This window comes from Dunckerocampus dactyliophorus, chromosome 19 (assembly GCF_027744805.1).
Source record: "Dunckerocampus dactyliophorus isolate RoL2022-P2 chromosome 19, RoL_Ddac_1.1, whole genome shotgun sequence".
Taxonomy (NCBI): domain Eukaryota; kingdom Metazoa; phylum Chordata; class Actinopteri; order Syngnathiformes; family Syngnathidae; genus Dunckerocampus; species Dunckerocampus dactyliophorus.
This window is the reverse complement of record NC_072837.1, coordinates 16,056,170-16,083,249: the sequence shown is the minus strand read 5'-3', so window position 1 is coordinate 16,083,249 and position 27,080 is coordinate 16,056,170. Positions and strand designations below refer to the sequence as shown.

General features: G+C 42.5%; 1 protein-coding gene across 2 annotated transcripts in view; it reads right to left on the bottom strand.

Annotated features, from left to right (window-relative positions):
- ncoa1 (nuclear receptor coactivator 1) overlaps nucleotides 1–27,080 on the bottom strand; it is a 56,848-nt gene that overhangs the window by 16,256 nt on the left and 13,512 nt on the right. For both annotated transcript variants that reach the window (XM_054761275.1, XM_054761276.1), the window contains exons 2-9: nucleotides 22,367–22,559; nucleotides 7,123–7,228; nucleotides 4,130–4,296; nucleotides 3,927–4,033; nucleotides 3,677–3,854; nucleotides 495–674; nucleotides 300–392; nucleotides 12–152 (exon numbers count right to left, since the gene is read on the bottom strand). In XM_054761275.1, the coding sequence (XP_054617250.1) occupies nucleotides 12–152; nucleotides 300–392; nucleotides 495–674; nucleotides 3,677–3,854; nucleotides 3,927–4,033; nucleotides 4,130–4,296; nucleotides 7,123–7,211 (955 nt within the window). In that variant the 5' untranslated portion in view covers nucleotides 7,212–7,228; nucleotides 22,367–22,559. The remainder of the gene's footprint in view (nucleotides 1–11; nucleotides 153–299; nucleotides 393–494; nucleotides 675–3,676; nucleotides 3,855–3,926; nucleotides 4,034–4,129; nucleotides 4,297–7,122; nucleotides 7,229–22,366; nucleotides 22,560–27,080) is intronic.

The following is a 27,080-nucleotide window of genomic DNA, read 5'->3' as shown; positions in this document are numbered from 1 at the left end:
TAGCGGCTTACCCTCGTGCAGCAGCTTTTTGGCGTGGGAGGGCTCTTTGCCTTGGGGCTGAAAGAACGCATAGATGCACTTCCTGACAAGGTCCTCCCAGCCAGGCCGGCCTGTCGCTCGCAAAGCACTAGTTTCTATGGAGATGATCTTCCCTGGGAGGATGAACACACAAATCAATGGTAACATCCTTCATTTAAACCTTCAAGGTTCACAAAAAAACACAATTCCAACATGGGTTCATGTAATCACACCACATTGTGAATTTTCACGATGACACAGCACCGTCAGTGGCAAGTCACCTGTGGTGTCCTGCTTGGTGATGAAAGACTCTGTGCTGACAGGCTGGGTGCGAGGCATACGGCAGGCGATGCAGATCAGGCAGCTCTGGAGGTCTAAATACCAAACCCACAAGCACGCACGCACATACACAGTCAGAGCATGTTCTATCTCCAATAACTAATAGTACAATTAGTGTATTGATCATCTTCCAGCACCGTCTCCCTCCTCCTGCACGGCCCGCGGCTGGGACACGGTGAAACACTGCATGATCTCGTACTGCTGCCGGGCCTCCTGGTTCTCAGAGTCCACCTCGTCGGGCGGCCTCTTCAGCATGCGGCAGTTGAAGGTGCGGCTGTTCCTTCGGCCTGGTTCCTGAGGCCATGGCACACCGTTTACTGTACGCACACAATTGGGGTGGGGAGGAAGGAACCATGATTGATGTACTGTTGCAGGGGTCTCCAATTAAAATTGCATAAGGTCAGTTTATGCACATTTTTTTCAGAGCGAAGGTCCAAACCTTATTTTGCCTTATAGTGGGTCGGCCCCTGTGGATTCTGGAAGAATGTATTGGTCCGTCCTTTCATTTTTAAATGTTTGGTTTTCTCGATGAGCTGTTATTACTTTTGGGGAAGCCATGGTTCTCAATCGAAGATTAAGCGGCATAGAAGATGCATGGATGGATGGATGGTTCTCATTCGCTCGGCAAATGAACAAACGATTTCATTGACTCATGTTGAGTGACGTCACCGCATTTGCTGTCACCGCAATAACTCAAGTAATTACGCCCGCAAACTGCCGCTGCCATTGGTCCGCAAGCATCACGATATGTTCTTATATTTGCCATTCACTTTAATTGGCCATTGTTCTGTAAAGGGCCGTCGCTGGGTTCGATTCGGAACCAAGGTGATGGCTGTACTTTTGGAACCCCCTCCATTGCGTTTTTCAAAACATAATATATCATGGCTGTTTCGTGGTTGACTATGGCCTATTATTAGTCAAAAATATTAAAGACAAGTTATACAATGGTGTGAAAAACTGTTTGACCCCTTCCTGATTTTTTTTTTTGGGGGGCGGTTGCACGTTTGTCACACTTAAATGTTTCACATCAAACAAATTGAAATATTAGTCAATGACAACACAACTGACAACACAACTTAAGGTCAGTGTTCATGACTCCACCATAAGAAAGACACTGGGCAAAAACGGCCTGCATGGCAGAGTTCCAAGAATAAAACCACTGCTGAACAAAAAGAACATTAAGGCTCGTCTCAATTTGGCCAAAAAAACATCTTGATGATCCCCAAGACCTCTAGGAAAATACTCTGTGGTCTGATGAGACAAAAGTTCAACTTTTTAGAACGTGTGTGTCGCATTACATTTGGCCTAAAAGTAACAAAGCATTCCAGAAAAAGAACATCATACCAACAGTAGAATATGGTGGTGGTAGTGTGATGGTCTGGGGTCTGGTTTTGCTGCTGCTTCAGGATCTGGAAGACTTGCTGTGATAAATGCAACCATTAATTCTGCTGTCTACCAAAAAATCCTCAACGAGAATGTCCGGTCATCAGTTGGTGACATCAAGCTGAAACCAACTTGGGTTCTGCTGCAGGACAATGATCCAAAACACACCAGCAAGTCCACCTCTGAATGGCTGAAGAAAAACAAAATGAAGACTTTGGAGTGGCCTGGTCAAAGTCCTGACCTGAATCCTATTGAGATGCTGTGGATGACCTTAAAAAAGCGCTTCAAGCTCGAAAACTCTCCAATGTGGCTGAATGACAACAATTCTGCAAAGATGATTGGGGCAAAATTCCTCCACAGCGCTGTAAGAGACTCATTGCAAGTTATCACAAACACTTGATTGCAGTTGTTGCTGCTAAGGGGGCCCAACCAGTTATTAGGTTTAGGGGGCAATCACTTTTTCACACAGGGACATGTAGGTTTGGGGTTTTTTTCTCCCTTAAAAATAACATTTTAATTTAAAAACTGCATTTTGTGTTCAGTTGTGTTGTCATTGACTAATATTTAAATTTGTTTGATGATCTGAAACATTTAAGTGTGACAAACATGCAAAAATATAAATAACAAATCAGCAAAGGGGAAAACCCTTTTAAACACCACTGTATCTAGTATTGTGGTCACTAGGCCAGCAGAGCTGAGCCGACATGCCATGGCTGAAATCGGATGACAAAAAGCTTCTCCTCTCATTGTGAGAAGTGGTGAATTTTTGGCTTCTTTTTACTTCTTCCCCACTCTGTTTGAAACACTTTCTTAAGTTTAGGATAAGTAAATTGGAGAGGCTAACTAACTAGTTAGCTCAGTAGCTTGCTATGATAGCGTCAGCCGTCTTTGGTCCTTGCAGGGAACCCATTGGAACCCAAGTTAATATATGAAGGTAAGTTGTTACTGGGGAGCCTCGTAGTACCGCTAGATGCTTCAGAGCAAGGTGGAGGCGTGTCTCCAATTCATCTGCTGTACCAATCATCATTATCTTTCATTAGTGGGGAGTATCTATACACTTTATAATTTATTTATATATTTATTTTTATAAGTGTGTGAGGCATATGTAGAGCTTAAACCTGGATTGTGCATTTAGCTAGTTAGCTTCAATTGCTAGTGAATAAAGGCAAGTGAAGAGATAAGAGGAGGGTTCTGGAGCTGAATGTAATCTAATCACTTTTATTGCAAATGTGGATCGAATATTGAAGGAGAACGTAACATCAAGCTTCGCAGGAGGGTTTGAAGGGGGAGGAGCGAGCCGTGTGTTAAAAATAGACATTTTTATGGGCATTGGTAGGCGCGTGAAGCAACTTTCACAAAAAACAGGGATCTACTGTACATGTTTTTTCACAGCCCTAATTAAAAAGGGATTAAAAGCTCAAACAAACAATATTTTCCTCTCCCTGCTCTCACTCACTGTCTTTCCTCTTATGCCAACAGCACAGTTTAGTGGAGCTTTGAGAAGTTCTAAAAGTGCTCATTTCCAATTCCCCATCCTCCCTCCTCCTCTTTCCTCCACAGCTCGCCGGGTTGTGCTTTAGCTACAGTATTTGCCATCAATAAACCACCTTAATTATCCGACTGTACACTCATTCTGCTGCCAAAAGCCATTCACTTATTTGCCTCCCTAATAGCTTTCTTCGGCATGGAAACTGTCACACTCGGAAGGTCTAATTAGCTAATAAACAAGCATCTTGGGGGAGCGGTATACATCACTTTGACTGCTGGTACGTTTACATGGCCTAGTAAAAATGGAAAAAAGATTATTTTAGAGTTTTTGACAACATACAGTAGAGACGACAACCATGTCAAAACACCAAAAATGCACTGATACGCCTGCCAGGCCAGCAGGTTGTCTACTAAATGGGACCGAACAGTCTTTTTGTCTCACACTCACCCAGACTTTTGGGCAGCAGATTGCGGACAAACTCGTTGTGGTCTCCCACGTGAAGGATGCTGTAGACACTGGAGGCCATCAGCTCCTCCTGCGTGTATCCCAGGTAACTTATCACATTCTCAGAGACAAAGACGATGCGTCCCTCCCGGTTCACCACAAAGAAAAAGCCATCGAGGGCCTGGGCGTGAAGAAGAGCAACTGGTTGAGTGTGTTATTTTAAGAGAACCATAGTGGAAGGAAGGATGTTCACCTCTAGCAGCATGGGCCCCAGGGCCTCCTTCTCCAGCAGGCCCTGGCTACTGGAGGAGATGTCGCTTTTCTGCACCTCATCATCCGGAGAATGAAGAGCCGATTTTTCTGTCAAGGCGGAACACACACACACACGCACACACACACACACCATCACAAATCCGCAAACATAAAGTGTTCCACGGGAAGTTAGCGCTCTCTCACCCTGCTCGCGCCGTTTCATCTGCTGGATTTGCTCCACGGTGCTCTTGAGGATGTGGCACTTGTCAGGCTTGACGCTGAGACTGGCGATGTCGCCCATGTTGGAAGAGAGCAGCTCGGCCAGCTCGCAGATGTAGCGACACTCCAGCTCTCGTCTGCGCTTCTCCAGACTGCAGAGAAAAAGAACGTGCGTTGGGGATACCTTTACGGTGCAAATCCAAGTGCGCAATTCTGATTCAATGCCCATATCTGGGTCTGGTTACATCTTTGCCTTGGCAGAGGTCTGCGAGCGAATGAATGGCATTCTAGTTAAAGGAAAAATGCACTTTTTTTTGCACATCATCTACAATCCTTATGTGAAACATGAACACACGTCTTTTCTCTTTTCTGTGCATTCTAAAAGTATAAAAACAGCCAAAAAGGCAGCTAATTATTTCATGTAATGGAACACATCTATTTTGCCTAGAAAGCCCGCTCTTAGAACACCTCCAAAAAGGTTTTATGGTTTTATATCCACACTGTGAGCATGTAGTAACAGGTACATTCATGATAACATGGAATACTTACAGTATTTTGCTCATTTTAAGCATTAGCACAACTTCCTTCCTGGGCACATTGACATAGCAACATAGAAAGGAACGCTACATCTAGCGTTAACTTTTCCAAACTCAAAAGCACAGCAGCAGTGGTGGCAGCTGCAATATGTAGCGTTACCTTTCGCTAGTGGCCTGAGGCATTGTGAGCGAGTGTGTGGTGAAGCTAGTTGCTAGCCGGCTAGTAGCGAGCCAGTGTGGCGAGGTGTCACTACACATGTAGTGGGCGTAACAATGTTAATAAGAATAATAATAACAATGTGGCTGTAGCTTGGTTAATATGCAGGTCACATTGTGGAAATGGAGTCTTGTTGGCGCTTTTTGGACGTTTTTTCAGAAGGCTTTACAAGTGGAATTGGTGCGTCCCATTATGTGCATTCTTAGCTGCCTGTTTTTATATCTTCAAAAACACGCAGAAAAGAGAAAGATGTGTGTTCATGTCTAACATAAGGATTGTGGACAATGGGCAAAAAACCCCGACAAAAAAAGAAAAAAAGTGCAATGGTTTCTGAGGCGAATGCCACAGCCGACAGCCCCAGTGTGGGAATATTTCGGTTTTAAACTGTTTTGTCAACTGGAGGGGGAGACTACCAATGAAGAAGCCTCGAGCAGCAGAGCCTTCGTCCCGACAGTCGACGCTTACTGAGGCATTTGGTCGGCAAATGTAAACAAAACAGTGCAAAATGGTGCACGCTCACAGTGTCGCTGGCTACATTGCAAAAACATACACACAGGCAACTTCTGTGTCAAGCTAATGCCTCAAACAGATACACCGTACACTATACTTGAGTACCATCTAGTGGTTCAAATGTGAATTACACCTCATGACAATGACTAATAAAATGGTCTCAAAAAATGTTGATAAAATCGATTACAGACGATAATTTGTAGCACCATTATCGACCAGCAAAATGTGTTATCGCGACAGGCCTAGTGATCGGTAACGCTCTCTCTACGCTGCCGTTGTTGATGAAAGTAGCGTGCGTTGCTGTAGGGTTTGTGAAATCAATGCGCCCAGGAAGGAAGTTCGAAATATGCTTAAAATGACCAAAATACTTGAAGTATTATATGTTATCATGAATGTACCTGTTACTACATGCTCACAGCATGGATATAAAATGATAAATCCTTGTTGGATAGTTTTTAGAGGTGTTTTAAAAGACGGTTTTATTGGCGGAATAGGTGAATCCCATTGCATTGCATTGCATTATTAGTTACCTCGTGCTAGCAGTTTTTCCAGAATTTAGAAGGCACAGCAAAAAAAAAAAAAAAAAAAAAAAAAAAAAAAAAAGACGTGTTCGTTTCTCAAATAAGTATTGTGGCTGATTCCAAAAGCAACATTCCAAAAAAAAAAAAAAGTGCACTTTTCCTTTAAAGTGCTTCTATTGGCACACTATCAGGGTGCAGACTTGCGAACTGTACATCTAACTACATTTTGTAGCCTTTAAGTGCTATACATGTGTTACCACATGGAGGCCTCCTTTTAATAATGGCTTCGCTTGAACTCGTTTTTACCAGACACTTTTAAAACCACTTATTAGGTCCTTGGTCTCCATGCGCTCCACTAACACTCCCGGAGTAAGAGCAACTATGTGGTAAACATGAAAAAAAAGAAAACTCTGATAGTGTGTGTGCGTGTGTGTGCGTGTGTGTGCGCGGGCGTGCAACGACAACAGCAAAAGTAGGTCAGTGCATTGGCCGGCCAGAACACACAGGCGTGGTGGCCTAGTGAGGAGGAAGTGGAGGGAGTTTGGGGGGGAGGAAGGGGAGGACGTGGTGTGAGGGCGCAGGTCAGTCGTTGCTTTGGAAATACGAGCCGGGACGTTACATCAGCTTACATCAGCTATTGGACCTTAAAAGGCTCACAGAGCAGCCACAGTCTATGGGATCTGTGCGTGCGTGCGTGTGTGTGTGTGTGTGTGTGTGTGTGTGTGTGTGTCCTCGCTTACACCCCAAAGCTCCAGCTAACCTACTGCTAACCCGTGATCTCAAAGCAGAGGATTTGCTCCTCCAGTGTCCGCCACAGCTCCACACATGTTGTTAAACATGGAGCCAGCCAGCCTGCCTGCCTGCCTGCTCTCAGGGAGCTTGCGCACACGCACACACTAAAGTAGATCATCAACCTTTTTTTTCCCTCTGGAGGAGCAACAGGTTGAGGAAGCGCTACACGTAGCCCGGGGCCACACTTCACCGCTTAAACTGACTTGTGATTTCTGCATTAGTGAATACTTCAAGCACTTGTCAAGCATTTTCAGGAGGAACTTCCAAGCACCACATTTGTGGTGTGTGCAGTCAAGCAAAGTTGTGAGTTCAAGTAAAAGGAGGGTGCAGGCAGACCCACTGAACTGTGTTTTTGCCAGTATCATCTCAAACAGCAAGGACAATGTTCTTCATTTTTTTTACCTTTGCGCAGACGTGTCGCATGGTGAGCCCTTCCTCTTGCGTGACTCTGCCGTGTCAGGGTCAAGGGGGCTTTCCCCGACTGCACTCATTTTCAGCTAGAATTGACCTGCCACGGGGACACAGTAAATAAAAAAAGAAAAAAAAAGATGATTAGCGTTACAGCAGCACAGTTCTGAAAAAATAAAATAAAATAAAATCTCACACACACACACACCTACACACACACACACACACACACATATATCATGTTTGTTTTTTTTATTATTATTATCATTTTTATAAGACTCCTCATTGTCTTGTTCTGCTTTAAAGAAACTTTTTTCTGATGTTCATAATGAGAGGTCCCGGAAGCACACTTGACTTTCTGGATAGAAATCAATTTAATGCAAAGAATCCATCAAGTCGAAAACACGCTCGCTCACGCCACAGTACATTCCCACACATAATGTTTTAAAAAGACAATTATTAACGGGATTGCTCCTCCTGTGAGCTGATGCCGGTCAGCCATTATCGGCAGTTGTGGGCCGTCAGTGGGTAGAACCAGGGGCCTCATCTATAAAGCTTGCATACGCACAAAACGGGGCGGAAAGGTTTGCGTACGCCGTTTTCCACGCCAAGTATGTGATGCATAAAAACACAACCTTAAAGTGGTGATTTAAAGTTGTACGTTAGAAATAAACATGTTTATTTCTAACATACAAAGTATGCAATGGAAGCCAATAATCAACAATCTCCTTCTCAATACAGATAAAACCAAAGAGATGATCATCGACCCAAGAACAAGGGAAAAGGAGCCGCATAGACCCCTGTTTATTGATGAGACTGAGGTGGAGAGGGTGAAAACCTTCAAGTTCCTTGGCACACACATCAGCGAGAACCTCACCTGGTCTCACAACACCCAACAAACTATGAAGAAGTCCCAAAGGAGACTGTACTTCCTGAGAAGACTGAGGAAATTTGGCATGTCCACCACAATCCTGAGTTGCTTCTACAGATGCACTATGGAAAGTGTCCTTACCGCCTCCATCACTGTTTGGTACGGTAACTGTACAACACGTGATAGGAAGGCACTCCAGCGGGTGATCAAGACTTCACAGAACATTGTTGGGGCAGCCCTCCCCTCACTGCAAGACATTTATAAAAGTAGAGTCCTACGAAGAACACACAACCTCATCAAGGACAGCACACATCCACAACACTCATTATTCACACTCCTACCGTCAGGCAGACGCTACAGGAGTTTGAAGTCCAGGACCACAAGGCTTTTACCCACAGGCCATCAGGCTTCTCACACACGCACACACTCATAACACTTTATTCATTCATTCATTCACTGGTATTCATGTCTCTTCTGCTGTTGTTGTTTAATTTATTGGTATTAATGTTTAAGTTCTTATTCATTTTCTTGTGTTTTCTTTCTTTTTTGGGAGAATGAACAGAACAAGAATTTCATTGCATAGCAGAACTGCCTGTTTTACTGTGCATATGACAATAAAACTCTTGAATCTTGAATAAAGATGTATCCATCATTGCATGAAAACATCATGCCGTTACTGACTTAAAAACATTTGTGGAAAGTGTTGCTATTTTACGTGACACTTTACTTTAATTATAGCGTTTAGGTTTACAACTCTGTTAGTGCTCCGTTGCTCACTTTTCTTTGGACAATTCATCAAATAATAAGATGAGTGTGTCAAGTATGTTCAATTTATTTGCCACAGCCTTTATTTTTGTGGACAGTGTCAGCGCTGTGTGAGTAAACTTTCTCTTCCCTTTCCCACAAATGATGGGCTTTTCTTTTGTTGTGCTTTGAAATAACACACAATATCAGTTCCTCCTAAAATAATAAAAAAATACCTAATATTCTGTGTCTTCCAAATATGTATTTGCATTTGTATTTGTATTTGTACTTTATTTATCCCACAGCAGGGAAATTTACATGTTACAGCAGCAAGCAAGATACGCAAGTAAAGAGTACAGTGTAAAGAAAGCATAGTGTCTACAACATGGTTCAGGTGGTGCAGGTGTTGTAGAGCCTGACAGCGGTCGGTATGAAGGACCTGCGGAACCTCTCCTTCTTACACCGTGGGTGTAACAGTCTGCTGCTGAAGGAGCTGCCCAGGGAAACAACAGTATCATGTAGCGGGTGAGAGGTGTTGTCCATGATGGATGTCAGCTTAGCCAACATCCTTCTCTCCCCCACTTCCTCCACGGAGTCCAGAGGACCGTCCAGGACAGAGCTCGCTCTCCTGATCAGCCTATTGATCCTGCTCCTGTCCCTGTCCGTGCTGTCCCTTCTCCAGCAGCCCACAGCATAGAAGATGGCTGAGGACACCACAGAGTCATAAAAGGTCCGTAAGAGAGTCCTGCACACACCAAAGGACCTCAGTCTCCTCAGCAGGTGGAGGCGACTCTGGCCCTTCTTGTAGAGGGCGTGGGTGTTGACGGACCAGTCCAGTTTGTTGTTAAGGTGAACACCCAGGAATTTGTAGCTGTCTACCAAATCTATGTCCGCTCCCTGGATGTTCACCGGTGTAAAGTGAGATGTTTTCCTCTGGAAGTTAATGATCATCTCCTTTGTCTTGCTGGTGTTGAGTTGCAGCTGGTTAAGCTCACTCCAGCTGACAAAGTCCCTGATGACCGTCCTGTATTCCAGATCATTCCCCTCTGAAACACAACCCACAATGGCTGTGTCATCGGAGAACTTCTGGATGTGACACCGAGTGGAGTTGTGTGTGAAGTCCGAGGTGTAGAGGGTGAAGAGGAAAGGGGAGAGCACCGTACCCTGAGGGGCACCTGTGCTGCAGAGTACCATGTCAGATACACAGTGATGGAGCCTCACATATTGTGGTCTATTGGTGAGGTAGTCTATAACCCATGCAGTCAGTTGTTGGTCCACTCCCACACTCTCCATCTTCACTCTGAGTAGTGACGGCTGGATGGTGTTAAAGGCACTGGAGAAGTAAAAAAACATGACCCTCACAGCACTCCCGCTGTCCTCCAGGTGTAGCAGTGATCTGTGCAGCAGGTAGATCACTGCGTCGTCCACTCCAATCCGAGGCCGATAAGCAAACTGCAGGGGGTCCAGCTGAGTGCCCACCAGGGGTCGCAGGTGCTGCAGGATAATCCTCTCCATGGTCTTCATCAGGTGAGAGGTCAAGGCAACAGGCCTGAAGTGGTTAGGCTCCTTGGGACGCGGTGTCTTTGGTATCGGGACAACACAGGAGGTCTTCCACAGGGCCGGGACTTTCTCCAGGCTTAGGCTGAGATTGAACAAGTGCCTGAGAACTCCACAGAGCTGGTCAGCACAGTCCTTGAGGATTCTAGGGCTGATGCCGTCCGGTCCCGGGGCCTTCCTTGCCTTGATCTTCTTCAGCTGACTTCTCACCTGATCATCAGTTATGGAGAGGGGGGTAGAGGATGGCTGGGATGGGGATGTGACACCGTTTACAGTATTTCCACTTCCGTTTCCGTGAAAGCCTGCTTCTTCATCCTCGTCGTCTTCCTGCCAGCCGTGATTCCAATGCAATCAAGGCTCTTTAACTTGTTCAATCCCAGCCATTTTTAAAAAAACAACCCCTTCAATACCGGCCATTTTAGACGATGTTGACTAATCTTTCAAGGCACACAGACTATTGTGTTCTATGGCTACATAAACATGGAACAGACCAAAAGAAAGATTAGACTCCCGGTGTTTGATTAGGAATAAAACAAAAAACTTTCTACCTTCTTCCGTTCTTTAGTCATTGGCAGTAGAACATAGGTAAGGTTCGGGAAAATATCAGTTCCCGAATAGAAAAGGGAGAAAAACAGCTTTTCGTGAAAAGATCCATTTCAAGCAAAACGTTCACTTTGACACAAATACTTTTTGCTTTTGTGACAGCTCAAATATCTAAACAACTACACCACAACAAAAACAACACAAAAAAGGGGTTGTTTTACATCAAATATATATATATATCAAAATAAATATATGTATACATATATATATTTACAAATATAAGACCATGACCTAGTTACAATTTTTACATTTGGAACTGAATTATGAGTGTGCACGCGTGTGAGCATGTGTGTGCGTGGGCATGCGTTAAAGTTTCCCTACAATGTGTAACCTCCTGCACGCTACACTCCTCCACGCTCTCTCACTTCCTCCATCCTGTCATGTGTGATTTTTCCATCCACATGATCTCTGCCGAGCTCTTATCAAATGCACTTCTGCCACCTTGTGGCCGTTTTTAAGGCTTGAAATTGCTCTGAAGTGAAATCCAATAGTGGAGAGTTGGGTAATCACCTCTTTTTGCCTCTTGCGCACAATAGAGTAAAAGATATATCAATACATTGTTGGGATCAGGTGTTTGGGATTATAAAAACGTACATATACGTCTTTGGTATTGTATGAGTTAAATATGGACGCCACATTCAGGAGTTACTTTACGTGACGGATAAACCAATGTGACCGGATGACAAGCGAGAGATGCGGCTGCATCGGTAGCAGCCTCTTGGATGGATAAGAATCAGCTATAAACCTGCATGAATGGATTGTGTAGACATGCACCGATTGTCGCGCATGCTCCATGGCTTAGCATACCTACAGACCAGAATGGATGTAAACAGCATTAGCGGTGCTAGCATTAGCATTACACTACCAAGTCATCGGGAAAGATTTAACACATTAGCAAAACATACATACATTATTGCGATCTAATTGGTTTTATTTATGATGTATTGTGTAAAACTAAGACAGGAACACTATCAAATTAAAAGCACTAAATGGATACAGAGCCACCATTGTTTTTCAGAGAGGTTGCGCACCGAACAAATATGGACATGAGCACCCAATAAGGTCATCAAATCTTACCTTTATGCATTTGCACATAGTATCAGCATTTGGGAGCAAATATGAAGTGAAAGAAAACAGGGGAAAATACAGTATAGTTGTCTATCTGTGCAGCGTAGGAAAAAGTTAGATGGTGTGTTCATGTACTGTCAAACAAAGTGGGACAGGTCGCCGCTCGCAACAAACTTAAACATGCTGTGAGATTTCTAAATGTATATTATTTTTAATATTTCCAAAATTGATATCCATTAACATAAAATTGTATTTTTTAAGTGTTTTTTTTTTTAATCATTACGCGGCCTGGTGGTTGGGGACCCGTGCTTTACAACATGCTTGGGGATATGATGTGCTTTGACACGTACTGTAAGAATGACACTTTTATATAATTCTTTATTTTCTTTATTTTATAATGTAAGATTAATGTCTACATCAACAAATGTAACTGTAGAGTCGGACTGAATTTGATCGTTCGTGCACTGTATCACATCATATCGAATTCTGTTTTTAAAATATATCGTTTTTGAATCGTATCTTAACCCATGTATCTACATGGGTATCGAATCGTCTCTCACAGAGATATTTACATTCCTATTAATAGCAGAAGGAATGATCTTGCTCTTAATCGGGTCCACAAACAATAAATATGGTCCCCTACTACCATGATACGCACTAAACAATGTCATTTTCTGTGTTCTGTTGTCCTACTTTTGACGTGTCATTCCGTTTTATCAACGTCTGCTTTCACGGGAGTGCGCAGGGACACTTTGTGCCTTGTCAAACACGACCGTGTTCTGTTGGACCGTAACCACGGCTACACCGATTCAGACACTGATAACAAAGCAAACTGTAGACTTTGCAAGGATGGTACCTGCAGAAAGAAGGACATTGTTCCCTCCAGCACAGTTCCCATCCCTCCTTAGAGGGGTTGCCGCGACATAATGATACCTAGGATTCAGTTATAATTCTGTTGTATTAATACGTTTAAAGAAGGTGAGAACTGCTGCTTTAGAACATGTTTGCTTTCCCACCACCCTCGCATAAGTGTTTGTTTGCCCTGTGGGCAAAGGGAAGACAATTTAAATGTTACGGATTAACCTAAACATCCTGTAAAACTAAACAAAACATGCATTTATAAAAACTCTGTGTGCACTGCAGGGAGCACGTGCGGCAAATGAACTGAAATGAAAAACGTCACCATGCTACTAAGCAACTGCTCAGCATCACACACAAAACAATTATGACTGTATCTGCACGCGAGTAATGCTTGCTTCCAGTTGTCAGTGCAGTGGAATGTTCAAGCGGTGTTTAGGAGATGACACGTCTGCATTTATTATGTCAGGTCCATGTGAGGGAAACACACAGGCGTGCACGCACCAGTGCAGGGCAGTAAACACAGCAGTGTGACAAAGATGTGGAGGGAATAAAACCTTATCTGCACACCTGTAGCACAGTTCCTGCACCTGATGACCCCACCCTCCCCCTGCCAGTGTGAGATCCGGTGGAGGGGATGGACGGGGGTGGGGGATCAAGACTTGAGCCGCCAAACAGGAAGGAGAAAGCTCGGCATTAATGTAGCAGAGCGCTCGCAAATCCACTCAGACGCCTCCGGTGGCGTTCCGTTACAAGCGCCTGCCATCTCCAGGTTTGCCTTTTCCCCCTGCGCTCCCCGTCTTTGTTATCTCATCCCGAGATCTACACTGATCGCTTCCCGCTCGCAAACACACAAGAGTGCAGCAATGTATGTATGGCCAGTGGGGCGAGGGAGCGAGGACGAGGAGGAAGAGACCACCTGATACATGGTGGGGAGTTGATGGAGGCAGAAAATACACACACGCACACACACACACACACACACACACACATTGTCCTTATCAATCTTCCCAGTGTACATTCAGGCTTTCAATAGGTCCTACTTAATTATTTAAGCTCCTTTGGGGCCCTGCATCACGTTGGTAGCCTGGCTGGGAATGTGAGGAAACAACATTGTTTCTCGCGAGCTCGAAGACTCCCTCTATAGGCACACACTGACATGCTGCCGATACTTTGGGGGAACATGTTTGACAGGGGGGGGAAAGGACAGCAAAGGTACAAGGTTTGAATGCAACACACTCGTGTCATGTTTGTCCACCAGAGATCAAACTATCAAACCTGCTCCCACACCAGGCAAGTTATTGGGCGACCCCCATTTGTGTATAAACGTAAATTAATGTTTGGTTGGTGTCGGAAGAAGATGTTGGCAGCCACGTTCACTGACGTCTACCTCAAAGGCAGCTGTGGCTTCAGATGGAGCGTACCACCACCAGTGTGAGTGACTGCAGAGTGAATAATATGAATAATAGGTTTGCGGTATCTTGACAGGCACTATATAAAACCCATTCACTGTTATCAGGATGACTTCCAGCCTACAGGGCGCGAGAAGGATTAGCCGGCCCACAATCATTCGGGCTTCATCACGTTTACGTGTGCCATCACTGTACAACACAACAGCGCACGACTGCGACTTTCTTGACTTTGCGTGTATTGTCAGTACATGCAGGGTGCAAGGGACAGTAACACTGTAACACAATGGAACCTTGGTCCAAGCACATGCCGGTTAGCATGTTTTTCGGTTAACGTAAACAAACTACGCCAAATTTTCCGCTTAGCGTACAATATGGCACGCATCTTGTCGTGTTATTAATTCAATGCCTGTGTCCAACTGTGTTCTTGATGTATTTTTGTTAGCAGCCTATTAGCTTGCTAATACATGGAAACAGGAAGCACCGTCATCAGAGATTGACTGCAGTTCTTTGCTAACTAACACAGTTACGCCACAAGTGTCTGCCCTTTTGATAACGAAGGTGAGAAACACTACTGAATGAAGAAATAACTCAAAGCAAAAATAAGGTGGATCTCGCTGCCACATCCTGACTTTTGTCAACAGGTCATCACATCTTCAATCAAGGTAAAAGTGATGTTAAATGTTAACTCATCTCTTTCGTTCCTCATTTATAGGCATTTCCACGTGTTTTCTGCATTGTAAAACTATAACATATGTGCTTCCTGTTAACAGTTTTGGCTTTCTGGAATTGGATTTACATATTCCTTACAGGAAAATTTGAGTATGTTTCAGTTAGAAGCGGACCTTCTGGAACGGATTCATGATGCTAACCAAGGTTGCACCGTATAATCACTTACTGGCTATAACCAACATGTTGCATTTTAGAAGCAACTTGCCAAACATTGCAGGCTAGGTACAGAACACGCTAACACTAGAACATCAGAACGGACTACACAGCAGAGAGACCTGTCACTGCAAGGATACTTCAACACCACATACAACACATCAACAGCCTCAAATATTGTTGCACCAGTTGGGCATTGAACTCTACAAAAGAGATGTGAGTTGGAAAAAAAATGAAGAAAAAAAAAAACAAAAACAGTTCAGATGTTTGTTTTCAACTGTGATAGTGTCAGTCTAGGCACCCCCCTGTGCTTGGGTGAGATGGTACAGCCCATGAGAAGCTGCTCAGTCACTGTTGCTAAGGCCCACCCTCTCGGATATAGGACATGGCCAACAGAACATACACAGCCTCAGTCAAATGGGGCTACGCTGCACCCACTGACTCCTCACTCAGAGTGCTCCAGTGCTGCATGAACGTGCTAGCGTGCGCTGGGGTCACAGCTATTGCGCCACGTGGGCACTAAATTGCCAATCAACTGACCGTGTTGCATGTGAGACGTTTAGATGGAGGGACATACTGTGCTGCACATACAAAAGTCATTCATTGCTGCAGCAGGAAGCTGCATGGTATTTGCATGCACTCAACATTACAACTACATCATAAACATGTCACAAATGATTTTGTAATCTTCTCTGAACAAGCCAATAAAACCATCTGTTTTGATTTCCTCATGCTCAATTCTGATGCAATGTTACTTAACCAGACCACTGTAAGGCCTGCCCGTCCACATGTATAATTCAGCAGCAACAAATTATTCAAATAGCACAAGAGGAGGTTTCCCTTTTTGAGGGGCTTTTAGCTGACAGTGAGCGCATTTTGAGAAAAATACACTTTTCTCTTAGAATTTAGCACTATATGGGTTCTTGGAGAGAGACAACAAAATGGCGACACAATCTCATGAGAGCCACAACCACTTTGGAACTTAACTGATGCCAAACTCTCTTCTACATGTCTATGGTTCCACTCCAGTCCTGTAGGTGGCAGTAATGGCAGTGCGTTGTGTGAACCTCGCTCTCTGATGGCCTAAGAGCTACGCTGGACAAAGAGTTAACGCCGCAGGGCTTTTAGCTCATTGGCTAATGCTGCTCGAAGTGTGAAGGATGGATTTGGGACACCAATGACCAGACCAGATATCTGGTTTGATAAGCGAGAGATGGGGCTTCATCGGTACCAGCCTCCTGGATGGATAAGAATCATCCATTAATTGCATGCACCGAGTATCGCAAGACTAGCAACCACTTGACAGTCCGTCTCTTAAACGACACGAGTGCCTGGGCTGCTGGCGAAACGACTGTCACGCATGCTCCGTATCTTAGCATGACTGAAGACCAAAATGGATCCAAATAGAATGAGCATCGCGCTAGCTAGTCACCTGGCGAGATTTTCAACACATCAGCAAGCCATGCGTACATTATTGCGATCTAATTGATCTTATCTATTATGTATTGAGTAAAACTATGACAGGAACAACAGTGAATTAAAAGCACGAACCACCATCCACCAGGATGAGCCTGAACTTTTTTCAGAGGTGCACCGAACAAATATGCATATTAGCACTCAATAAGGTCATTAAATCTTACCTTTACGCATTTCCACATCGTATCAGCATTTGGGAGCAAATATGAGGTAAAAGAAAAAGGGGGAAAATACAGTATAGTAGTCTATCTGTGCAGTGCGGCAGAAAGTTAATGGTGCGTTCCAGTACCGTTCATCAAAAACTTAAACATGCAAAAACGGTGGGACTGTACCTTACTTTTTAAAATAAAATAAACACCATATTTCCAAAATTGATATCCATTTACATGAAATATGATGTAGTTATTTACAAATTATTTTATTTTTGTATGACTTTTTTTTGTTTGTTTGTTTTTGTCTGTTTTTATCATTGCACCTTTAAGTTCCCCGCGGCCCGTCAGTTGGGGACCTCCGCCTTACAGCATGCTTGGGGATATGATGTGCTCTTTTAAACATTTGAAAATACTGTAAGAATGACACTTTTATATAATTTGCTTCTCTATTTTATAATGTAAGTTTCATGTCTACATTAACAATGCAACCATTGAATCGTATTGCTTGTACATTGTATCGAATCGTATCAAAACGAATCATTCTGTTTTTAAAATCTATCCTTAATCGTGTCTTAACCCGTGTATCTGGATGCGTATCGAATCGTCTACCACAAATAGATTTACATCTCTAACACCTACCATGTTGTGCCGTTTCTGAGAGTTTTAGCCTTTTTTTCGGAGGTGGAAAAAGTCGCAAATGAGACCTGTTTATGAAAATCCTTAGTCGAAGACAGCCCCACTCGCATCATTCTCAAAACTTTTAGCCGTGACTGTACAATGTTCTGACTGACGGAAGTATTCCATTTGACAAACATTAGCCGTAAACACCAACAATGAAACAAAACAACTTGCCTGAGTTTCCCTGAATGGAAATAATCAAAGACGACAGGAGAATAAACGATTGCAGTCGATATCCCTTTTCCTGGAGCTTGGTGCCAGGACTACGCACACACCGACAACAACCTTGCACGTGTAGCTGCTGCAGCGAGACACAGATGTGAGCTAAAGCCAGCACTGTAATTTGTGTAAAGACGTGGAACGGGTGTTTACGATCCATATGTTGTTTAAACATCAGGAACAATGTATAACCTTCAGGCAGGAATATTGATTTTGGTGCGTCAAAACCTGCAGCGGCCCGACGGTAGCAGGCGCATTAACACACTAACACAAGTGAAGGAATATCTCTCCAAACAGATCAATAAACAAGAGATTCTCATCCATTTAAGTTGTCAGCGAGGAATACGAGTCTCTCTTCTTGCTGCCGCTACTCATTTATTCACACATTCTTCCTGACACGTTCTCTGGCAGACTGATAATTCCACATGAATATTCATCACTTATGTAACACGGCTGGTCTCTGGTGTGTGTGCGTGTGTGTGTCCTCCATTGAACCCCAGAGAGGCGGCGGGAGGCATCGCCCGTCATGCCGCTGTCTTCAAGGGACGACATTAACGCAAGAGAGGAACGCATGAGCTTTCTTCTCTCTGGAAAGTGTTGAAAATTTAATTGGCGAGCTATTAAGAGGAATTGGGACAATGAAGACCGCCATCTATATGTTTGGTTTTCCACAACAGAGAAAGATGCCTGCAAATTAGAGGCCTGTGACTCTCATACAGGCGCATCTCTATGAATTTGAATATTTTTGAAAGCTAATTTATTTCAGTAGTTCGGTTTAAAAAGGGATTAACTCAGGAATGTATTTCTTATATTCTTAATCATTTTTATGATGATAGTTTATAGCTAATTAAAACCCCAAAGTCAGTATTCGAGATTACCGTAATTTCGGGTGTATAAGCCACTACTGTTTTCTCATGCTTTGAACCGTGCAGCTTGTACAATGCTTGCTGAAAACTACATTTACCAAGATGCTGCACCTTCGTCGAGTGCAGCTTCAGTAAGTAGTGTCATGGACAAGTGGAGTGGAAGCTATTATCACTGTCACAACGCATGTGCAGAACACGTCTACATCCGGTCGGCCTATTTTTTGTCAGTCACGTGTTGGGCAAGCCAATTTGTACTACTATGCATGTGAAATCTACTTCTGTTTTATCGTCATCTATTTTACGGCAGTTACAGAGCGTACACGTCAGGCACCAAAATTTCTACTACGCATGTGCAATATAGGTCATCCCCCCACTACCAAAAAAAGTTATTCAGATTTGAGAAATTACAACATTTTTTTTCTTATATCATATCCATGGTGCGAACGGTTCCTGGTTCCATAAATTATTATATATATAATACGTTTTTTTGCCATTGAAAAAATACAGACAAAAGCATTTGCTGGCATGATATGTTTGGATGGATGGTATTTCTCTGTTTAGAAAAAAAAAAAAGGAATCCTCTAGAGCAGGGGTCACCAACGTTGTGAGAGCTACTTTTACAAAATGAAAATGGCCAAGAGCTACTCATTTTTGTAACATTTATTTTCAGAGCTTATTTTAAACCCAAACAATGCGAATATGTTTGTTTTGCCAGAACATTAACAAAATGCTGGTGTCCACAACTCACATTTTGTATTTCACAATGCATTTCTTTCTACTGTTCTTTCATTATTAACTGAAAACCTGAATGAAAAGCAGGCTTGCGGGCACCTCATGTGGTCGTGGGGGGCTACCTGGCGGGCGGGCGGGCGGGGGCACCCCCCCCCCCCCCCCCCCCCCCCCCCCACACACACACACACACTCCTCCAATATACAGTATTCCCTCATCGCGGGGGATAGATTCGCAAAATAGTGAAATCCACGAAGGAGCCAACTTCATTTTTTTTACAAATATTATACACTCCTGATCAAAATCTTAAGACCAGTTGAAAAATTGCTAGAATTTGCATTTTGCACATTTGGATCTTAATGAGGTTTTAAGTAGAGCTACAATATGCAAAAGCAAGAAGGGGGAGTGAGACAAAAAGCACTTAGAAAAAGTAATTTATTGAAAACAACAATTAAACTGAAGTAGGCTGTTTATCAGCTGAAGAAATACCAAAAAACTCTCCAAACCAGAAGAAAAAATGTTCTCAGTAGGACTCAGTAATGAGTTGCTCCACCGTTCTTGTTAATCACTTCAAAAATTGCTTGATGCGAGTGTTTCCAGGAGGCTCGTGGGAACATTGCTCCAAGTGGTGAAGATGGCTTCACCAAGGGCATCAACTGTCTGGAACTGATGGCCATTTTTATAAACTTCCTTGGCCATCCATCCCCAAATGTTCTCCATGGGATTTAAACCAAGGGGAACATACAGGATGGTCCAAAAGAGTGATGTTATTCTCCCAGAAGAAGTCCTTGGTCAAGCGAGCATTGTGAACTGCAGCGTTGTCCTGTTGAAGAACCCAGCTGTTACCACACAGACGAGGGCCCTCAGTCATGAGGGATGCCCGCTGCAACATCTGCACGTAAACATCTGCACGTAAGCATCCGCCGTTTGACGACCCTGCACCACCTGAAGCTCCAGTGTTCCACTGAATGAAAAAGCACCCCAGATCATGATGAACCCCCCTCCACTGATCCGGGTAGAAAACATCTCAGGTGGGATCTCCTTGTCATGCCAGTAACGTTGGAAGCCATCTGGACCATCAAGGCTACATTTTCATCAGAGAATAAAACCTTTTCCCACCTTTCAATGTCCCATGTTTGATGCTCCCTGGCAAAGTCTTAACGGGCAGTTTTATGGCGTTGAAGGAGACGAGGTCTTTGAATTCCTTTTTTGTTTTTTAAACCCTTTTCCTGCAGATGCCGTCTGATGGTAATTGTGCTGCAGTCGGCACCAGTAAGGGCCTTAATGTGGGTCAAAGACCGCCCTGTGTCTTGGACAGCCAATCGGATGCTCCGGCTCAGCGCAGGTGTGATTTTTTTTTGGGTCTACCACTTGACTTTTTTGTTCTATAATGGTCAGGATCTTTAAAAAAAATGTAGAATAGAATGTAGACTGTCTTACTGCTCCCAACCTCAGCAGCAATGGCACGCTGCGAGAGGCCTTGCTTACGCAGCTCGACAATCCGACCACGTTCAAAAAGAGAAAGCTTCTTAGCTTTAGCCATCAGGAGGGCATGACAGTGTGAATGCCTGATAGAAAATGAACATTTTGAGCAGATTTTGGCTTTTATAGCCTGTGGTCTTAAACTTTTGATCAAGTGATAAAGAATCTATTTCAGTTTTGGGTTTTTTTTTGTTTAAATTACAAGTTCCAAATGTTATTTGTCTCACTCCCCCTTCTTGCTTTTGCGTATTGTAGCTCTACTTAAAACCTCCTTAAGATCCAAATGTGCAAAATGCAAATTCTAGCAATTTTTCAACTGGTCTTAAGATTTTGATCAGGAGTAAACACTGTATATGTTTTAAGTCTGTAAAACCCCTCACCATACATATTAGACACTTCTCTCTGACAGGCAATAACATTTTCTCACATTTCTCTCTTGTTTAAACACTCTCAGAAAAGTTCAAACCTCTCGTTTGAATTTTAATGGTCAACCTTAATGATCAACACAAGAAATTATTACGTCACTCATTCATATTTCACTCCTGCGAGCGTGCCTTTTCGTCCTGGCGCCGTTCCACTGTACTGTAGCATTTTTCTATCCTTGTTAAAACAGCTACCAGTGACACAGGAGACATTGCAAGGCACGAAGGAGATTGATTGGCTGTAGAAAACTGTCAATCAGGACACAGAAAACAGTGGGCGGTGCAGACAGACGAGAGGGGAGAGACATTCAACTTCCCACAAAGCAATTCTTCTTAAAAACGTTCATATGCTGTAATAATTTTTTTTAAATAAAAAAAAAAAACACTAAAAATATCTGCGAAACAGCAAATCCGCGAAGAGTGAACCACAATAGAGCAAGGGAACATTTTATTACATATATGAAGTATGGTTATTGACCATTTATGTTATAAATTTAAAAAATAATAACTACCACAGCATGTGACATCACAGAAGCGCTGTCGTAAAAAATTGCGAAAGGAGGAAGTGACGTAGGTCTCACAGAGCCGATCTCGTTTCCGGTGCGGATTGCGTAATGACAATCACCTTTTCAAGTCTGTCGTGATGATCTCTTATCTTATCGTCTCTGATCGTTTATTCACTAACCCAAAAAGCAAACACTCTATGCTGGTAAAAATACCTGTAGATGGTAAAAAACAGAATTCTAAAAAATTGAAACAGATTTTGGGAAAAAAATAAAATGAATTTTCATAGGGCCCTAAGACTGGCGATCAGTCAACAAATTGTAATCGGTAAGACCCCCGGTTTTCGTTCATTCTGGTTTCCGTCTGATGTTTTGGAACGAATTGTTACAAAAACTGAAGTTTGACTGTCTTGTAAATGTGTTCAAAAATACATGTTGATAACGTTTTTTTTCCGAATAATCTTTTATCTGTGTTTTATTCTGATTACGACCATGATTATAAAATTACAGGCAAAAAAAATTTTTATCGGTTAATTATTATATATTATCAGTGAAACATATTGGTACCAGTATCAGCAACACAGCTCTGTATTTATTTGGTATCTGACTGATAGCAAGATTTGCATTATCGGCCCGCTCTACTCCTTAGCTAGTATGGCTGATGGTTTGAATTTCATTGGCTCCGCACAATACCACGTGCCAGGCCGTCAGGTACCTATGTGGTCTAGGTCTCCAGGGGATGAGTCATGTGGCGGCCGGCCGCGTCCAGGGCACACAGCTGCGACAAAGCAAGAAGGCGAGACTGGGAGAGCTTCTCGTAGATGGAGTGGAGTGGCGGAGGCAGGCTTACGGCTCCACAGTCGCTCCGTCACATGGCATTATCACAGGCACAGCAGGGAAGCCTGCACCTGCAGGAAAGCCAACGGTGTTATCAAACGCACATGATTCTGTGTGACAAAAGAGGAAAAAATACACACTTTCTACAAAAATAAACAGACATTTTCGTAAGACATTGCAAATGACCTTGCTTTCTTTGCTAGTTCATGCCGTGTTTTCTCGTACGTTGTTGAAATGCATTTCCTCAACACACTGGCACCGGAATCAATGCTTCCGCGGTTCTTTATTAAGCTAATTACAGCAGACGAGGCCTGTAATTACTGTTGTATGCGGCCCATAATGATGGCGCTTTCCATCAAACTGAACTTAATGGAATCTTTCTGAGCTATTGTTTGTGTACGCATGGAACTTAGTCGTGGATATATTCAGTACAACAACCTGGCTGACTTAAAGGCGACTACACTGTTGTGCTTTTGTTTAAACAAGGCAGTTAATAGTTCATTACAATCAAATTATTTCATTGTTTCAGTGATTTCATTAACTACAACAACTGCAATTAAGATAAAGAAGAGCAACAGGTTTGTAGCTTGTAGGCTCAGCCATGTTGGACCACAGTGGGCTGTCGCCCCGTGTTGCCTGGAATACAATTACATTAATAAAAATGGCTTCCATGCACTCTATTAAACCAATCTAGTGCGGTTAATACAAAAGCGAGGCTTTTGTCGGTGACGTCAGGATGCCATCATAACCATTGCATAATGCTACTAGTCAAGCAGACATGCTCGCATCAGTAATGGGAGGTGGAATAGCCTTCCTGTAAAGCGACCGTACAATTTATTGAGTTTCTGGCATCTTCAGAGAATTTCGGGGTCAGCGAGGGTCGACAATTATAATGATGCCTCCCACCCCACCGCAACATACGCTACACACGCAGTGTACTGATCCATGACACATCAATCTGCATCGACGACAAGGTCGATATCGACAACATGGTCAATAATTATGTACTTAACATTTATTGATACTGTCAAGCAAGCACCACCAACAGGGACACACACACACACACCAATTCAGAACTTTACCGTCTACTGCTACTTTTAATGTTCCCCCCGTTACTAAGAAAAATGCAGAAACGAAGCTTATTTTGTGTAATGACTTGCACATGTTATTTTGAACACACGCTTTTGTCATATCTGCAACAGCAGGGGGAGAAAATGTTCAGAAAATTGCACAAATATAGCAACAATCTGGTTTTGTGAATGACCATTACTACTTTTTATTTGCAAATAAGTCAACATCCATTAATGCTGAACACGAAACACCTTAGGAGTGTAACAAAATATCAAAATGGTAAGCTCGGGGTTTTTTTTTTATTATTATTTACTGTAAATTCTAGTGTATCAGCCACATTTTTCTTTTTCTTTTTCTTCAACTTTGAACCGCGTGGCTTATACAGCAGTGCGTCTAATTTATTTATCAATATTGCAATTAAAAAAAAGGTTCCCTCAGTGCTATTAAAGTGTTAATGATTGTTGCGGGATACACAGTAAGTTACTATGTATATTTCAAGAGATAGTGGTACAATGATATATCTATATTTTCCACCGCCTAGCATTCTGATCGAGCCCATTCAACGCCTTCCATGCACACGTTCAAGTAAAAAGTGACTCATTTTAGGGTATTGCTGCCTTGGAGGCAACAATGTCTTGCTGCTATTCTGTCATCTCACTCGGCCGATTCATTTCTTGTCGTCGTTCCTTCTCCTTTCTCCGAGTGCAACACACTTGCGCTGAGAATGTCGGCCACTCTTGACAGAGGGAAAGAAAGTCACAAAGCTGAGGTGCTCCATTCTTGTTCTTAGCCCGCTGTGAGGATGTGTGTGTGTGTGTGTGTGTGTGTGTGTGTGCAATGACAGGAGTGTCACTGCCTCATACCAAACTTTGCAAGCCTCAATATATCGATATATGCATGTGTGTTTGCTTTCCTCCTCTCTCTGTCTACCAAACAGGTTGGATGACAAAAAGCTTCACTCCATGCATCTGTCTCAACACAACAACAAATGCAATTTTCTTTACAGAGACTTGATACTCCATTTTATTTATTGTTTTTAATTGTTGTGTGTGTGATTTTTATTGGAGTGCTTTTTTGTCTTAACAGAGACAGGGTCTATTTGTTATTGTTTTGGTTATGATTTTTATTTAAGTGCAATTTTTGCCAAAAAGAGAGCGTCCATTTTATTTTCATTGTTTTTTTTTTTTTATGTATTATGTTATTTAAAAGCTCTTGACATTCCAATTGCAATGTTAAATACTCTTGAGAAATTAAAGTTTATCGCTTTTGATACAGTGTACTCGCATTATTATGCCATATAATATCATTACATGAATGAAAAAATTGTCTCACAATAACGTTCACAATAATATCGTTTATGTGCAATAATTTGTAGGACAATTATTGTCCAGCAAAATTTGTTACCATGACAGGCCTAGCTGTGAAGACAGCAAGTTGTCACACTGACACTAAAGCACAAAGAAAGGCAGCAATTCATTGAAAGATAGGGTGTCACGAGACACTCGCTTCACGAGACAAGACCATACAAAAGACTGCGTCTACAGGAACGAAACGAGACAAGATTTTAGCTATACTTTTAAGAAAAGTACAGTAAAAAAGACAACATATTGCAATCTACTAAGATCATTTCTACTACTTTACACTCTTTTGTACTCTGTGTGTATGTTCATGGGGCTGCCTCAACCCACCGAGATTAAGACTATATGACGAAAGGGCTCACTCTGTTCATACCATTGTTCTATGGAACAAATGTGTCAAGGTACTGAAACCAATGCACAGAGTGAACCCTTTTCCTTCCTGTTTGGAAGTGAGAGACGAGGAAAACAAACACGCATGCACATGGCAATATACTGAGGCCGCCAAAATTATCAAGTTAATTTTCATGTATTGAGTGATTACTTAATCAATTAATTTATTTAATTATTTAGAATTGTCCCAGACCTAGTGCCCACGTTTATTTGTTCTGAATGAGAAATCTTGTCACATTTTAATCTTGTGAGATCTTGTGACACCCCTATTGAAAGATGCAAAACCACGTTTTAAAACAACACAAACCTGGGATGACATTTAAAGACAAAAGGACCTTTTCGGGGATTCACACATCAGCGGAACCCAGCGCAGGCATGGAAAGGCACACATGTTTCTGCAACGTATAAATAATACAGAGTGAGAGAATCTATGGCGGGTTCATACGAGGCCTCTGTAGCCTCCAGTTACGTCATCTCAACTGATGCCATTTTAAACGCAGATCATTCAAATATTACAATAATCCTAATGGAAAAACACTTTAGTCAAATCAGGACCCGCCCACGTACAGTATATCAATGACTGCCTGAGTATACAACTATTAACTCTTTTGGGGGTTTTCCTGCAGAAACTTCATCACTCTCTCACACTGAAATCAAGCATCACAACATTTTCCTATGCTGGCTGCAGGCATGTCACCATAATCAATACATCGACTAACTGCACAATAAATAAAAACAAACTCCGTAATTTTGCCGGCCTGGATATATTGACATGTGCATGGGTGTTTGTTTTCCTCCTCTCTCTCGACCAAACAGACGGATGACAAGAGAGTTCACTCTGTCCATCTGTCTCAACACCAGAGCGTGTTGGTTCTCTAGCAGAATGAACAGAGTGAGTGAACCCTCCTGTCAGTCACTCAGTCTCTTTGTCCCAGGGGAGTGGGAGGCAGGGCGTTAGCGAGTGGAAGTGAGGAGTAACAAGCATGCAAACGCAAATGGGTGATTCTTCTGAAAGGGGTACCAGCGACAGTGCAGTTACTTGGAGGGTCATGACACACAGACTACAGTGAAGGGAAATCGTGTAGAATACTTTATTCATGCGTGTTGAGACAATGAAATAAATAATACAAAACGATGGAACCTAGGTTTCAGCTGCCGTGATTCCCAAAGTATAACACCTCATTGTGCACCAAATGCATTTTGCTGCATCCAAAACATGTACTTTAACCAAACGCCCACAAATTGTTACACCTCATTAAATGTAAACAGTGTATTCCAGTGTATATGCAAATGAGCCCATGTCTGCATTGACACAATGTGAACTTCAAAGTATTTCTACTTCTTCATGTTTTTTGTGGCTATTCAGACAACCAAAATCAGAAATATTGTGATTGCGATTCTATTGTTTTTTTTTCTGTTTAATTTATTATGTTGTGTGTTTACTTTATTTGACATTTCAATTATAATGTCAAACACTCTTGACAAATTAAAGTTTAAACTTCTTCTCCTTCATACTGTATGTAAACTTATTTACTATTGTTGTACTTTAAACAGAGAGTGACCAGAATTAAATTCATAGTGTGGTAACACACAGTGAATAAAGCTGATTCTGATTAATTTATTTTGATACAGTATACTGGCCTTATTTATGCCACATATTATCATTACATTCATGAAAACAATGGTCTCAAAATATTGTTGACAATAATGTCGTTTTTTGCCAATAATTTGTAGGACAATTATCGTCCAGCAATTTTTTTATTGTGGCAGGCC